Below are 17,064 nucleotides of genomic sequence, written 5' to 3' on the forward strand. Positions count from 1 at the left end.
TACTTTTATATCAAATGAGTAGAAAAAATAGCTACTTCCGGTTTACACAAGGTCACTTCCGGTTGGATTTTTCAAGGTCAAATGGCTTGCAACCTAATGCAAAAAGTCCCATGGCTTTATCATTTATACATATGAGGTAAAAGCAAAGGTCAAAATCTAGAACGTCAAATTTACCTATGACCTTGAGCTCAATTTCAAGGTCATAAACCAAGGACCTCAAATCAAAAGACCCTAGGTCTTAGTTATATATGGTTAATGAGTTATATCACCATACGCGTATTTTCAAATACAAGAGGGGAGAAAACTCTAATTTAATGTTAGCGCACCCTTTAAACCAAAATGTATGTGTTACGACATGTCGCAACTAACAATTTAGTAATAATATGTTGTCGATATCTTATACGGTTTTTGAAAAGAAGTGAAATTAAGCCAAAATCAAAATTTGGAATATGACCTTGACCTTTGACCTTGACCAAATTTTCTTTTTTTTGGACCAAGGACCTCAAAAGACCCTAGGTCTCTATCACTTATGGTTTACCAGTTAGAAATGCATATCACTTATATCAAATGCATAAGGGGAAATAACTCTCATATGGAGTCTCCGGAACGCTTCGGTGAAAACCAAACTCAACATCCTGAAGATATAGCGAGCAATTTGGTAAAATAAATTAGTCTTAATCTTTTACGGTTGCGAAGGAGTAGTGGCCACAAGAAAAACAGTGTTTGGGGAGATAACTCTTACAACGTAAAGTATTCGGTTAAGCAGTTGTCAGTTTCAAAAGCGTATAAACTGTTCGATATCACATACCAAATATCTAAGCGACATCTTATGAAACAAAAATACTACGCAAGAAAAAAATTAGGCGGAAGAAAAAAAAAAAAAAAATAATAATAATCAGAACAAAACCAATAGGTCTTTCCACGGAAAAGTGGAAAGACCTAATAATAATAATAATAATCAGAACAAAAGCAATAGGTCTTTCCACGGAAAAGTGGAAAGACCTAATAAGCAAGTTTCAAAGTCAATAGACCATGACTGAGGGGGCAGGGCCAAATAATCTCCATGGAAATGAGATGTGCCAATGCTAATACAACTGTATACCAAATATCATTAACCTACCACTAATGGTTACCCATAAACTGACCTGATCACAAACTAATACATATAAAATAAGCAAAAGTTTCAAAGTCAATAGACCATGACTGAGGGGGCAGGGGCAAATAATCTCCATAAAATTAAATGTGCCAATGCTAATACAACTGTATACCAAATATCATTGACCTACCACTAATGGTTCCCCATAAACTGACCTAATCACAAACTAATACATGTAAAATAAGCAAAAGTTTCAAAGTCAATAGACCATGACTGAGGGGGCAGGGCCAAATAATCTCCATGGAAATGAGATGTGCCAATGCTAATACAACTGTATACCAAATATGATTGACCTACAACTTGTGGTTCACCACAAACTAGACCTAATCACAAATTAATACATTGTTGACGCCACCGCCGCCGCCAACAACAGCATACCCATGTCTCGCTTTTTGACTCCGTCAAGCAAGACAAAAATTAAAACTTGATCTGTATTTTGTGGTAATAAGCATTGTGTATAAGTTTAATACCATTTGGTTGAGGCAAACTAAAGTTAGAGAATGGAAACGAAAAATTTAGCAATTTGTCCAATTGTAAAGGGGCATAACTCCAGAACGGTTAAAGTGACGCCACCAAAATTGGTTGAAGCAAACTAAAGTTAGAGAACGGAAACCAACTTTGGGACGTACAGATGGACAAGGGTAAAACTTAATGCCCCCTCCGCTACAGCGGGGGCATAAAAAACTTTATACTACATACCCTAAGGATCAATACCCCAAGTTTTGGTTAAATATGTTCAGTAGTTTCAGAGTAGAATATCTTTGAAAAAGTTTACGACAGACCACGGATGACAGACAACTGACAACAAAGGACTGCAAGTGATGGCAAAAGCTTACGTGATGTAAAATGAAAAAAAAAATTTAACTTCAAACATTATTTCATAAAATTTTAAAATGTTTTAATAGACAAAGTTATTTATCATGTCTCAAAAACTTTAACCCAAGACTTTGTATCTAAATGTTAACGTAACCTCTAAAAACATGTTCTTGAGCAGTAAAGTATGGTATTAACTGTTGATACAGATATGCCTTGCTTTCATGTAATTTTGATAGTATAATGCAAATCTTGAATTATACAATATTTTACTTATAAACTATGCAAAACATCCAAAGTCAATGAACCATGACTGAAGGTCCAGGGTCAAATAACCTCCATGGAAATGAGAAATGCCAATCCTAATACAACTGCATACCAAATACAGTTGAATTATCTTATGTGGTTTCCTTTTAACTGACCTAAACACAAGCTTTAACATGTAAACTAAGCAAAAGTTTCAAAGTCAATTAACAATGACTGAGGGGGCAGGGCCAAATAATATCCACAGAAATGAGATATGCCAATGCTAATACAACTTCATACTAAATATCATTGACTTACCACTAGTGGTTTTCCCTAAAACTGATCTATTAATACAAATATGCTGCCGCATTTTTCAACATCAATGTGAGACAAAATGTAAAATAAAACTAATTTTGCTCTGGATAATGTCTTTTGATCATAAATAATCTTCCGTAACAATTTCTTAAAATTCCATGAAATTTGACAAAGTTATTAATGTCTAAAAAAAACTATAATCACTGACTGAACCTAAATGTAAATGATGTCGACAGCAACAGAATCTATGATTGCTATGTCTCACTCCCAATACAAAATTTTGCAGGCTCAACAAAAATAAGAAGATAAAGAGTAAATGTTCATGAGTCAGCTACCCTACAATAGAGGTTGACAAAAATAGATATCTGATTGTAAGATACTTCTTTTGCATTCATTAAAGCTTCCATTTACAGTTGCACTGACACATGACAATTCAAACTTTTTGTTCATTAACTGATTTTTGTTGAGTCCTTAAGACTCTTATTTAAGCAATATTCATATTCATTTAGGTATTCAATAAATTAGCTGAAAATTGACATTAAAATTGGGAATGGAAATGAGGAATGTGTCAAAGAGACAACAACCCGACCATAGAGCAGACAACAGCTGAAGGCCACCAATGGGTCTTCAATGCAGCGAGAAACTCCCACACCCGGAGGCGTCCTTCAGCTGGCTCCTAAACAAATATGTATACTAGTTCAGTGATAATGGACGTCATACTAAACTCCAAATTATACACAAGAAACTAAAATTAAAAATGATACAAGACTAACAAAGGCCAGAGGCTCCAGACTTGGGACAGGCGCAAAAATGCAGCGGGTTAAATTGCTGAGAGCGTCAAGGGAATGTGTATCACAAAGTGTTTCAGTGTAAGGTCAATATTTACCGTATCTTCTATGAAATAAAATTTAATTTTGCCGGGCAGACGTGCAATGACGGAAATGATGACGGCACGTAAATTTCAGAGCTGAAGTGGTGAAGGATTTTAACCCCCAAATACCCCCCCCCCAAAAGATCTTGAAATGAACACATAATAAACTACGCTGGTCATTACCCCTTTGTGGTGTAAAACAATATTCGTGGATTTTATGTGAAAGAAGAAAATGCGACACCCAATTTCAACTCTATTCATTTAGTAATATAGATAATCAAATAGGCAAAAAGGGAAGGAGGTATCTGACAGAACCTAATCATGCTCACATGTTACAACTCATGACAGTTGATATGATGACTAAATTTGAAGTAATTCTGAAGTGTGACAATTTTTTTAGTTCATTCAAATCCATTGAAAATTTAAAGTATCAGCAAACAGAAGTAGGTATCAACATATGTTGGTTACATATGTATATATGTGTGTGCTGCTACTTACAGTAATAGAAATGAAGCATTCAAACAAGCAGAAGCTGAAAAAATCTTCTCCATTTCCCTGTAAACATTACCAGCAAAATTAACAAAAGCAAAGATACACGAAAAACAATGTGTCTTTTCTAATTTTATTATGTTGTTGGGTGACTTTCTTACTGACACATATACACAACATACTTTTTTCATTTTTTTCAACAAATATAGAAGTCCAGTGGTTTGTCATAAGTTGCCATAGATCTGCAATAACTATTTTAATTTCAATGTTATCTATTTTAATCAGCCTATTAGTTGTTCCTTATTTTTCAATTGTTTATCATTTTGATAGTCAGAGGCGTTTTATAGGTTACCACACAAAATAGGTTTTGGTCATCATTGAATGTTGTATAGGTTAACCTGTAGTTGTTTAAATCCTTGTCCTTTTGTCTTTGGTGAATAGTTGACTAAGTGGCAGTCTCATACCACAAATCCTTATTTCTATATAAGTATGCACAAAACTGATTGATAGTGATTTAAAACTGCATTTGTATGTGTATTATTAACAAGAGGCACAACGGTGCCTGTATATCTCACCTGGTGAAAAAATAGGTGGTTTGCTAATCAGGACCTTTATATATGCATACCAGTTTTTCTTTGTGTTGCTGATCATTTTTGCAATTTACATGTTGAATCTAGCTCTTGTAGTTTTTTAGATAATAGATCAAACTGCATAAAACTGTAAAAATCTAAATTTCAAGGGTAACAACTCCAAAATGGGTTGTCAAGTTTTCTGAAATTTTCATAGTAGATAGATCTTGTAATGCGGATTATTTTGGCATTTTACACTTTGAACCTAGCTCCTAATGTTTTCAAGATAACAGCCAAACTGCGAAAATTGGACACTACAGGCTCAATTAATAGCCTGTCTGGCTCACCAGGATCTATGTGTATCATTAATAAACTGTTCACACAGAGCTCTGTCTCACCTGTCTGCAGAAAATTTGAAAAAAGACAATCTGATGGACAGCAACATTACAACAATTAAAACTCACTGCACCATAACCTAGGGAGCAGGGCCTTGAAATAGTCATCAAACTGATTTGAACTAATGTAATGCAACTTTAAAGCAAATATCATTGATATATCCCAAGTAGTTCCTATCAAACTGACTTAAGCAGAAAACTTAACAGTTCTTGACACATTCTCCACTGCCGTCCCCACCGAAAAAGCAATACCTATGTAGCGAGACAAAAATGGCCACTCTCCCACATTGCCGACTAATGTATAATTCATGACTTGTTGATTGTGCCTTGCTGATCATTTTCACTGTTTACACAGTTTACCTCTATTGTCTATAATTTTTGTCCAAAATGTTAAAGTTTAAAAATTGTCATTTTATAATGGCAATTACTCCTTTAAGGAATCAACTGACCATTTTGGCTAAGTTGACTTTCAAAGTTAATCTAAAATTGAAGAAATATTCCAATCCAGCGAGAAATAGTATATATTTTGGCTTAGCCCAAGTGTAATTCATAAGTGATTAGAGCAAATTTCTCAAGAACTAAAACATATAAGGATGAAACTCCCAGAGGCAAAGTTGACCTCACAGAAATCTGCTTTTCTGTAATGTGCCCCAATATGTTGCATATGTATTTGGCTTCTTATTCTTGGTCTTGAGGTTAATTTAGAAACATGTGTCGTGTGCAATAAACTATTAACACAGAGATATGTCTTGCCTTTTTGTCATTTTGATAATGCAAATGTTGAAATTAAAATAGCAATACTTTAACATGTAAGTTATGCAAATATTCAAAGTCAATGAACCATGACTGAAAGTACAGGGCTAAACAATCTCCACTGACATGAATTATGTCAAATGCTAATACAACTGCACACCAAATACCATTGACTTATCATAAGTCGTTCTCTTTTAAACATATCTAAACACAAACATTAACTTGTAAAATATGTAAAAGTTTCAAAGTCAATGAACCATGATGAGGGGGTGTGGCTATATAATCTCCATGGAAATGAGATTTGCAAATGCCAGTACATTTGCATACCAAATATCATTGACTTAACATTAGTGGTTCATCTTAAACTGATCTGATCACAAACTAATACATGTAAACTAAGCAAAAGTTCCATAGTCAATAGACCATGACTGTGGGGAAAGGACCAACTATTCTCCATGGAAATGAGATGTGCTAATGCTGTATATAACTGCATACCAATTACCATTGACCTACCACTAATGGTTCCCCTTAAACTGACCTAATCACAAACTAATACATGTAAACTAAGCAAAAGTTTTAAAGTCAATAGACCATGACTGAGGGGGCGGGGCCAAATAATCTTCATGGAAATGAGATATGCCAATGCTTATACAACTGCACACCAAATATCACTGACCAAAAACTAGTGGTTCCCCATAAACTGACCTAATCACAAACTAATACATGTAAACTAAGCAAAAGTTTCAAAGTCAATAGACCATGACTAAGGGGGCGGGGCCATATTATCTTCATGGAAACGAGATGTGCCAATGCTAATACAACTGCATACGAAATATCATTGACCTAACACTAGTGGTTCACCATAAACTAGACCTAATCACAAACTAATACATTGTTGACGCCGCCGACGCCGGAAACAGCATACCTATGTCTCGCTTTTTGACTCTGTCAAGGCGAGACAATAAAAATAAAAATTTTGTGTACTTACACTTCTACTTCATGAGGAATTAAGTCTTTTGCATTTAATGATCTAACTTTTTCAGTAAGTTTGTCTGACAAACAAAGAATACTTCTCAACATTCCATCTTCTCGAAAATCTATAGGCTTTAGACTTGCTGGCTAAATATAGAATTAATTACAATTTTTGTTAAAACATACCTCATAGAGGCTAATAGAAAGTGATTTAACTTCAGGTGTCCTTTCTTATCTATTCAAACATAAATGAGACAGCAAAACACAGAATGGCATAAAAAAACAAATGACTTCTATAGTTACTATAGAATTCTGTCATTTGTTTTTTTATGCCATTCTGTGTTTTATTATTTAGTTTGAACTTCAAAATCAAAATTAGTCCAATAAGCATGATAAGCTAAAGGTTTATTTTATCAGGCTTTAAAGTCATATTACACATGTTTCTGGTGATTATAATGTTAAGGAAGTTCTTGAAACAATGCATGCATATATACTTAACTATTCTCTGTCTAAGATTTTTATATTTATTATATTATAAATAACAAATAATCAAGAAAAATATTGATTGTTGAGCCAAAACTTTGGGGTTTTGTGTCTAAGTTAACTGATTGGGACTTTGATAAATAATCAAAACATAATCATGGAGCATGTAAAAAATAAATGAGATAATAGAGCAATGTTAATTTTTATATATATATATTATATATATATATATAAACAAATCTAAATTGAAAACAACGTTCTATCCTATGATTGCGTTGGATAAAAACTGCAATTTTTATACGTGTGCATGCAAAACAAATTTCTTGGTAGAGGGGTCTAAATACAGCACAAACAACATTTTCCAAAAGACCAAATGAGTGAAAAAGTATATTTTAACAAAACGCATTTGACTAGCAGGTCGAACAACTGATGTTCTTAAACCCTACTGACTGCCTTTGGTGATTGCCAAATAAACGGATCACCGATGTAATAAATGGATCTCAATTATAAATTGAATACTAAACAGAAAACAATAAACTTGCGGAAAAGATGGTATACCGCAAACAAAAGGTGCAAAGGTTTTTGTACACCATATCCGGATTTCGAAAATTAATGTCTCTTCAGTGATGTTAGGAATCGAAACGGTATTTGGAAGGCCATATAATTTACCTCAATTTAGGATAGACTCTTGAATTTTGAAAGAGTCAAAATAGGATGAACGGATCATATAAACCCGAAGGCAAATATATATATATATATTGTCATTGTTCCAATTAGTTTGTCATAACAGTTGTTAAAATTTAAAAAAAAAATCATTTTATTTTCATTTTTATTTCAAAAATAGATTGATAAAAATCTTCTTTCCGCATTTGTTTACCTTATCCTTCCTTCATTACAATTTTTTCCCTTTGCACTTATGCTGTGTGGTTGCAGATTTCTTAAGAGATATGTTATAGTTTAGCTGTTTAGGTCACTGCATACGGAAAAGCTGTCAGCGAATTAGAATACCAATATTTCAAGCAGTTAATTTTTTGAAGATTTGGATAAAATAAGGGATTTTCTTTCAAAAGAAAGTATTTGTAGACATGAATTATAGTTAAACTTCGCCTTTTAAGTACACGTATATAAAACATATCAACTTTTTTTGTTAATTTTGAGGTATCATTAACATTAACCTTACCAATGGTATCATAACTGTATCATATGACTTTACGTTTATAACTGTTGTCAATACTACCAATCTTTCAAGGGGTTTTGTTTCATTTTGTTCTTTTGGTTTTTATGCTAGATCAAAACATGTTATATTTTTCACTTTCCAACCTTTTGGTCTCAAATGTATCTCAGAAAGATTTTAAGAAATACATGTGGTGTATATGAAAATAATATCATACATGTTTTTTTAATAGATGTTGATATCATGAATGACATATATATATATATAAAATGAAAGTTATATGTCTCTCTGTCGACTGTCATGTCAGCTAGCAATATCAAAATCTTTGACATCAGCCCCAAATACTCAATAGACAAAAATTATACAAGTTAACTAGCTGACATGTTGTTTTTTAACTAAAATAGTAACAATAGACTGCCACAAGTTGATATCAAGTGATTTCAAATTTTCAGTCGTTACGAAATCTATAAATAACAATTAAACTTGTACCATATCCTTGTCAACCCTTGTAGTCTTCATTAGAAGAGAAATTTGATTTCAAAAGTATAACTAAGATTAGTAACCCTAAATCCTTTGTACTAGTATTTATCTGTCACTTCTTCTGAGATCTGTGCATTTTGCACCTCCGGTCTATAATGAGTTTTCAGGATTGTGTGTGCTTTATATTACACAAGCTCTGTAAAACGTTTTGAATTTCTCTGTTTGTTTAAATAATAAAATGAGTTTTACAAAATGATAAAAGTACTTAAATAATTTAAAATTGGACATTTACCAATTATGGCCCAATATCTCCAATAATTTTGCAATTATACAAGTGTGGTTCAGTTTTTAAATTGTATTATGTTTAAGATTGTTTTAGTTAAATCAGAATAGATTAATAAGATTAATTTCACATCATACTGATGGATATCTGTCATCAGAAATATTGATAGTAGTATTTACTGCTTCCTTTCTTAATATTGGTGTTGTTAACCGGATTTTCTAAGGAAATATCGGTTATTGATTTGGGGATGTACAGCGGGCGGGCGGACGGGCGGCTGCCAAACTGTCTCTTCAATAACATGAAAACGCTGTGATGATTTTTTTTCAAATTTAGATATACAGTTTCTTGTGACTAAATCGCCCTTCCTAGATCTTCCATCAATTTCTTCATTTTCCATCAACACTTGATGGACAATTGATGGAAAGTTGATGGTACTTGATGGAATTCCATCCTAAACCAAAAATATCCATCAAAGGATGATGGAAATTAGGAATTTTATTTCCATCCGCATTCTTTTGATGGAAAATTTGATGGCATCTTTAACCCCTGATGGAAAATTGGATGGCATTTTTACCCTCTGATGGAAAATATGATGGCATTTATTCCATCTGATAGAAAATAGGATGGAAATGAAGGAAGTTTGATGGAAATTGGACTTAAACATTTTCTTTGATGGAAAGTGAGATGAAATTTGGACTTAGAATATTTTGTTGATGGAAAGTGTGATGGTATTTAAACTCTGTCATTTTGCTTGATGGAAAAAAACTTAGAAAATTTCAGCAAAATTGTGTCTGAAAATTTAACATCCCTTCCTGAAGTAAAAAGTTTTCTATTATATTGGAGCAAACAAATTTGTTGACAAGAAGTACTAGCAAGAAAGTTACATGTTGTTGCAGCTGTAACCTGTAACAATTTAAGCTCTCAATGTTACTGCAATAATATTTGTTCGTGAGAAAGTTGCAGTATTTTGCTGCAATGTTGCAAGAAAGAGTTTGTTTGCTAGAAAGTTGCAACAAACAATTTCCTAAACTGTGCAATACACTTATGATATCTTGTAAAAGGAAAGGATTTCAAGAATACTTTGGTTTTTATTTCAACCAGTGTAAACTTATTAAATGTGACATATTATTTTTTGTTAAAATTACTTTTTGTCACTATTTATATGACTGTTTTGTAACCAATACTTTTATTTTTACATTTTCCATCAAATGATGTATACACCCCTTGCAGAAATGAATCCTGACAACTTTTATAATAAGGATATCTCAAGATTATCCTGGGATATCCTGAAAATATCCTGTTAGGCTATAAGTCCTTTTTTTAGGAAAAAACTTAATAAGAGAATTCCAGAAAATGTCAGGACTTTCAAATCAAGCAGCTTAAAACTGGGGGAATTCTCAAAAATCATATTATATAAACCAGAATATATCAGGACTTTTCGATCATCATTCATCCAACTTTCAGGACATTTATAAATTCTATCTGAATGGGAAAAAAAAAACAAAAGTCCTTGATGATTCCTGGTATTGGGACTTAAGAAAAAATATAATCTGTATTACAAATTCAACCAAATAAAAAAGAAAATCTTTGGGACTGAAATTAACTATTGTTTGTTAAATATATATATATTCACATTCACATGAAGATACAGTGTTCTAGCCAGGATTTAAAAAGGGCAGGGTGCTCTAGTCAGAAAAATGGCAATTTTATTCGTAAAATGTCATTGAAATAAGGGCAATTAAACTTAAATAAAACCCAGGCACTAAGGTAAAATCAAGTTTCAGTTGAAGGGGAGTAATAAAATTCAATACTTTTGGCACAATTTTTTATGTTTGGCTTTCAAAATCTCGGGTCATTAGTAGTGACTAATAACATGTTCACACTGCAGATGAATTTAAATATTTAGTGGCTTATGAGTTTCATATAAGCTAACATGTTAGTTACTTTTTCTCTTATTTTTTTTTTATCTTTATATCTTTTGAAACCTTGCAAAAATCAATTTGAATTATTATTTTAATGCACTTGATAGATCAATGAATGGAGGTGAAGATGAAAAAAATAATTTTCAAAATATTTATACGTGTTTTCAGTGTTTTCAGGATAAAAATAATTAAAAGAAATATTCTAATATGCATTTGCATTCAATTTGTTTTATATTTATTTAATTACGAAAACAAACCCATAAATTAACGGAATATATTGTGAAAAGGTGATAAAAAAGGGGAAGTAACTCATTTTTTTTTTGGCAAACATTTTTGAAATAGACAAATTGTTTTTGACATAAAGCAAAGATTATTGGTGTTTAATTAACAATGTGTTTGACACCAAAGCTGTCAGGTGAAGCCATGCACTTAATGGGTCATTTAATTTTACAGTTTACACAGCTAGCTGAACTTCCTGTTCATGGAAGAATTACGAATTTCAGTTTGACCGTATTTCAAAGCAAGGAATTGTATATTTAAATATACAATTCCTTGTTCAAAGTAAGAAAAATGCCGAGATTCGCGATATAAACGGCAGGGAACTCGAGAAACGCCAACGGCTGTTTTGCCAGACAAGCTGGGGTGTTGTTTCTAATTTCCTCCCAAGTTCACATAAGTGCGTTTCTATTAATTATCAGATCAATGATCGACATCGTGAAACATTGGTTTCTCAACTTGTGTAAAATGTAAACAAATCATGACCACTTGTTTTTTGTAAATAAATTGTACTGAACAGTTCGACCCTAGAAAATACCGTTCTAGATAATGCGGCCAATAGTTCATCCGCATGCACCCTGTGCCGATTAAATTAACGTTGTTTTTTTCTTTTATTTAAAACTGGCCAGTTGTAATATTTTTATGCGACACCCTTGATCTATTTTCATAATATTTGACAACAGGTTTAACAAATAACCGAAAAAAAGATTAACAATCGTGCGCTGAAGGATTGGAAAATGGTGATAGTTTAACCTGGTGACGGAGAAAACTTTTTAGATTTTACTTGTGGTTTTAGTGGAAACGAAGTGAAAATCTTATTGGTGGTGGTGCAACATCGTCTTCTTCTATTTGGTGACCTGTCAAACAAACTGTACATTGTGTTATTGAAATATCAACAATCAAGCTAGTTCACTGCCCTATCTACATGTAAAGGAAAATGGCCGACTTTTAGATCTGGTTTTAACTTTTACAGAATTCTATATTTTAATCACAAGTTCCGACAAACTTTTATTACGTTTTATCAAGAACCGTTTTTAGTGTTTTAAAGATCATAAAATTTTTAGCTGCATTTTATCTGAATTTGTTCTTAGCCGAATCAAGTGATTTTATATTAGACAACACATACTTTTAAATATTGACAATATAGTTTTAACGTGATAAAATATATTACATCTACCAGAGAAGCAGGAAGTGCATAGTATTTAAAATTGAGCAAACAACAACAAACAGTGCATGAGATAGAGATAGTGAAAGACAATTCATCCACATATAATATCCTCTATAATACATATAGCACCTTATATTCATCAGGGCATTGGCAAATTGTTAACACCATACATATATAATATATATAAAGCCTGCTTACGCAAAATCACAGAAATAGAATCAACTTAGTATTAATTCAATATAGTCATAGTAGCTTATGCATTAGGACCCCTCTGCTAATATCATCACTCATCATTAAAATTCACAGAGGTATTTTAAAGAACCAGTGAAGCATAGTAGTCAATACATCATACTGCAAACACTTCAAAATATCAGAGAAACTGAACAATTAGAATACTATACATCAATTAATCATAGTGTATAATCAGTGAAATTGAACTGTAAAGAATATTATAATTAACAAGATGGATACAAACATGCAGGTAGATCGAACACGACGTATATATATATATAGTCTACAAATTGCAGACAGAAATGAGCCGAATACAACTCAGACTCGCATTGAAACAAAACAATATGAACTGAACCAGAGAAGGGCAATTAGAAAACAGCTAGACTTATGTAACCTTACGTCTAATATAATGCACATACATAAACTGGGAAATCATATTTATACTATGAATACAAGTACATACAAACTATATTCAGCCAAAATTATTAAGTACTTTGAAGAGCTACAAAATGAGCCAAATCACCAATATAGAGCTACAGTAACAGACAGGACTGATAAAAAAGGGGTTACCGTGGAACATAAGATCCAAATCCACACTAAAACCACAACCCAAAGAAAAGGTACACTCAAATACTGTATCATGCTTTACCACACAACAGCAAAATTCATGGTAAATGGGCAACACCCTCATCTGTTCTTGGAAGACCATAACAGAATTACTCAAGAAATACAGAATGATCCAACATACCGATCACTTGCATATAGAACAAGACAACAGCTTGAAGCAGAACTCAGCAACATAACAGAAAATATGCAATCAAGAAATGAAACAAATAATGGTACAACTGATATTGACGAACAAAGACAGCAATGTCAGCCAATTTTAAACCTAAACCTGAATCAGTCAAACAACCAAGGGTGGGTACAAGATAACCTGTTAGATAGTTCAATAGAATTAGAACAAACCATGGATTGCCTGGATAACAGTTTCACCATCGCAAAAGAGACAAACAATCAAGATGTACCAACAATGCAACATATCTGCACAAAAGATGATGAAGTATGGACTTGTCCAATCTGCACTATGGAGGCAAACAGGAACACCATTGAATGCACATCATGTCTTAACTGGTTTCATTTTGCATGTGAGAAACTCAAAGAAAAAGAAATAAAGCAATTTACAGAGAATGACCAACTGGAAGCAGAAAAAACCCTTCAAGCTCAATGACACAGAACAGCAATTAGCAGCATGTCGAGCTGAAATAGCTAGATTAGAAGATCTACACAATGAAAAGGATAAAACCCTTGCAACAATGCTAATACGACTAATGGCTGCAGACGATATACCACAACAGAAATCCAACCAACAAAGTCCTGAGCTGAACAACTTGATCATGCAAAACCAACTCAAGATTGAACAAGTACTTCTTGCAGTGGAACAACTAAGACTTGACTTCAGAAACATGGAAGATAAACAAAACAAAATATCTGAAGATCCCACAGACATACAAAGCTTTTACGAATGCCAAAAAAAAACACCCACATAGAAAATAAAGTCAATGTTGTAAAAACAGCCATAGACAGTGTGGACCAGGATGTAGCACAAAACAAACGAAATGAAGATATACATGTAATTAATGACACTCATAAAGGGGAACCAGAGACACAACCTGAAGTGAACATAGGAACTAAAGAAAGGGTAAAAACAAGAAAGAGAAATACTCCAAATAAGGAAATTAAGTCGAAGGAGAAACAAAAACCCTCACAGCCAACCATCAACACAATCCAGCCAATTTGTAATGTATCTGGAAACAACACTTCAGAAACAGTATACAACGAGGATATAGATCAAATTAAAAACCAGCAAGACCCTTATGAAAATATGATGGCTGCATCCATACAGACAAAGGCCAATAATCAACAAGCAAACAATGAGCAAAATAACCACCAGCAACCAGACTCAAAAACAAATAAGGAAGCAGAAGGTAGAATAACTCCCGTCTCTTTTTTAGGACATGGCCGAGCCAAAACCACCCTGGGGATACTGGCAGACCTACTGACAGGAATACCACTGATAATGAACCATCAGAACCGAGCAATAAAGATCTAGCAGAGGTACAACTATGTATACCAACACCAAACGACAAGGAAATAATAGAAATTGGCAGTCTGAATACACAGAATGTAAGAGGCAATGTTATTTACATACAGAACACACTGAAAAAGGTGAAGATCCTCTTCATTCAAGAACATTGGCTATTTAAATTCGAAAAGGAGGAATTTAAAACACTTTTCCCAAATCATGACACATATGCAAGATTTTCAGATGAAGAAGACGAAATTTCCCATGCATCAAGAATAAGAGGTTTCGGCGGTGTTGCTATCCTATGGGACAACAGCATAAGCACATTTATAAAGCGCCTACCAGATGGTAACCAAAGAATAGTAGCGATACAAATCGAAGCCAAACCTAAGCCAATATGCTTAATAAATGTATATCTACCAAGCAGAGGAAAAGATCAAGCCAAAACAAAATACATGGAGGTACTAGATAGTCTAAGAGAAATGATCATAAAATATAGAGACACCCACCTTCTGATAATCGGTGGTGATATGAACGGCTCTCTCTTTCGGAAACCTGAAAACGATCACGACAAAGCACTAAAATCCTTCATGGCTGAACAGGATCTGATCATTCCAAAGCAATATCCAGAAACAGCAACTTTCTTTCACCATGACGGCAAGGCCTCCGCAACAATTGACTACTTCATTACACCAAGAAATCAAACAGCAGAGTCAATTGGAGATATACAAAATATGGGACTACAACCTCTTAACACATCTGACCACAGCCTAATCATGGGTAAAATCAAAGTAGAGAAGTTGGCAAAAACACCCAAAACCATACCCAACCAAATAACATTCAAAAAGCCAAAATGGGATAAATGTGACAAGCAAGTATACAACCAAACAATTGAAGAGCTGCTTGAAACGAACAAGGCACCTGTACATTGTAAATTTGACATTGCACTAGATGTAATGCACCTGACAAATGTTCTACATGAAGCAGGAACTGCATCCATTCCAAAATACAATGCTCAAAAACAGAATGTCACAAGAACAAAAGGTGGTGGGGCATGGAACTACGAAATAGAGGAAGCTTCAAAGGCGGCAAAAATTGCATACCACAAGTGGAAAACAACTGGTTCACAAAGAAACCCCAACAACCAACTATATCAAGATATGAAAAGTAAGAAAAAGAAATTTAGACAACTCCAGCGACAAGCACAATCCAGAATAAGAGAAACCAAATACAATAACATTATGGAATCTCAAGAATTCAACCAAAAACTTTTTTTACAAACTCATCAAAGAACAAAGAACAACAAGACATGGAGAAACAGACGTAATCATTGTAGATGACGAAATACTGGATGATGATGACAAAATTCTAAATGGCTTGAAAAAACACTTTGAAACTTTGGCAACACCCATGGACAACGATGAATATGACAAAGATGTACAACATTTGATAAATATTGATTGCCTACTCATTGAGGAACTTATCAAAGGCCAACAATCCAAACAACTTATCCTAAAAGTAAATGATAATGTGATCAGAAAAGCCGTACAGAAACTGTCCAACGGAAAAGCTCCAGACCACCTTGGCTTAACTGCAGAACATCTAAAGTATGGGGGTGAAACCGCGATCACATATATAACATCTATCATCTTGAACATCATCACATACTGCTATATCCCAGAAAATCTACAGACAGGCTTGTTAACTCCAGTATTAAAGAAGGACAAAGACTCTAAACTGCCTGGTAACTACAGAGGTATTGCAGTTACTCCAGTACTGAGTAAGATACTTGAAACTGTTCTCCAAGATGACACAAATGATGAACTCAAAGCCACACAAAGTAGATTACAGCGGGGGTTTACAGAAGAGACTTCACCTGTTAATGCTGGGCTGGTAGTAACAGAAGGTATTAATGAAGCCTGTGACCAAAACATCTCTGCTGGAGTGGTAACCCTTGACGCAGAAAAGGCATTCGATAAACTCGACCACCAAATACTCCTCAGAAAAGTATTCCACTCTGGAATTAAGGATACAAGATGGTTACTCATTAAGCTGCTACAAACAGAAGCTAATACCAAGGTCAAATGGAAAGGCAACCTGAGCAAAATATTCGTCCAGACAAGGCATTAGACAGGGAGCAAAACTTTCACCATCCCTGTATAAAAGATATAACAATCAACTTCTTCAAACCTTACAACTACATGATGCTGGGGCAAAAATTGGAACAACATTTATTGGGGCACCTACAGTAGCTGATGACATTGCTCTGATTGCTTTCAACCCTATAGATCTACAGTGTGCACTGAATATAGTGAACGACTCAACCAAAATAGACAAAGTCACAATAAACTCCTCCAAAAGCGATGCAGAGATCTTTAACACCAA

The 17,064-nt window shown here is 33.7% G+C and overlaps 1 protein-coding gene across 5 annotated transcripts in view; it reads right to left on the reverse strand.

Annotated features, from left to right (window-relative positions):
• LOC127709697 (probable E3 ubiquitin-protein ligase HERC4) overlaps positions 1-17,064 on the reverse strand; it is a 428,281-nt gene that overhangs the window by 262,249 nt on the left and 148,968 nt on the right. For 4 of the 5 annotated variants that reach the window (XM_052215333.1, XM_052215334.1, XM_052215337.1 and 1 more), the window contains exons 10-11: positions 6,596-6,726; positions 3,900-3,956 (exon numbers count right to left, since the gene is read on the reverse strand). In XM_052215333.1, the coding sequence (XP_052071293.1) occupies positions 3,900-3,956; positions 6,596-6,726 (188 nt within the window). The remainder of the gene's footprint in view (positions 1-3,899; positions 3,957-6,595; positions 6,727-17,064) is intronic. The other variant, XM_052215335.1, reaches the window with a different exon arrangement.

Source organism: Mytilus californianus, unplaced genomic scaffold (assembly GCF_021869535.1).
Source record: "Mytilus californianus isolate M0D057914Y unplaced genomic scaffold, xbMytCali1.0.p SCAF_7, whole genome shotgun sequence".
In the NCBI taxonomy this organism is placed as follows: Eukaryota; Metazoa; Mollusca; class Bivalvia; order Mytilida; family Mytilidae; genus Mytilus; species Mytilus californianus.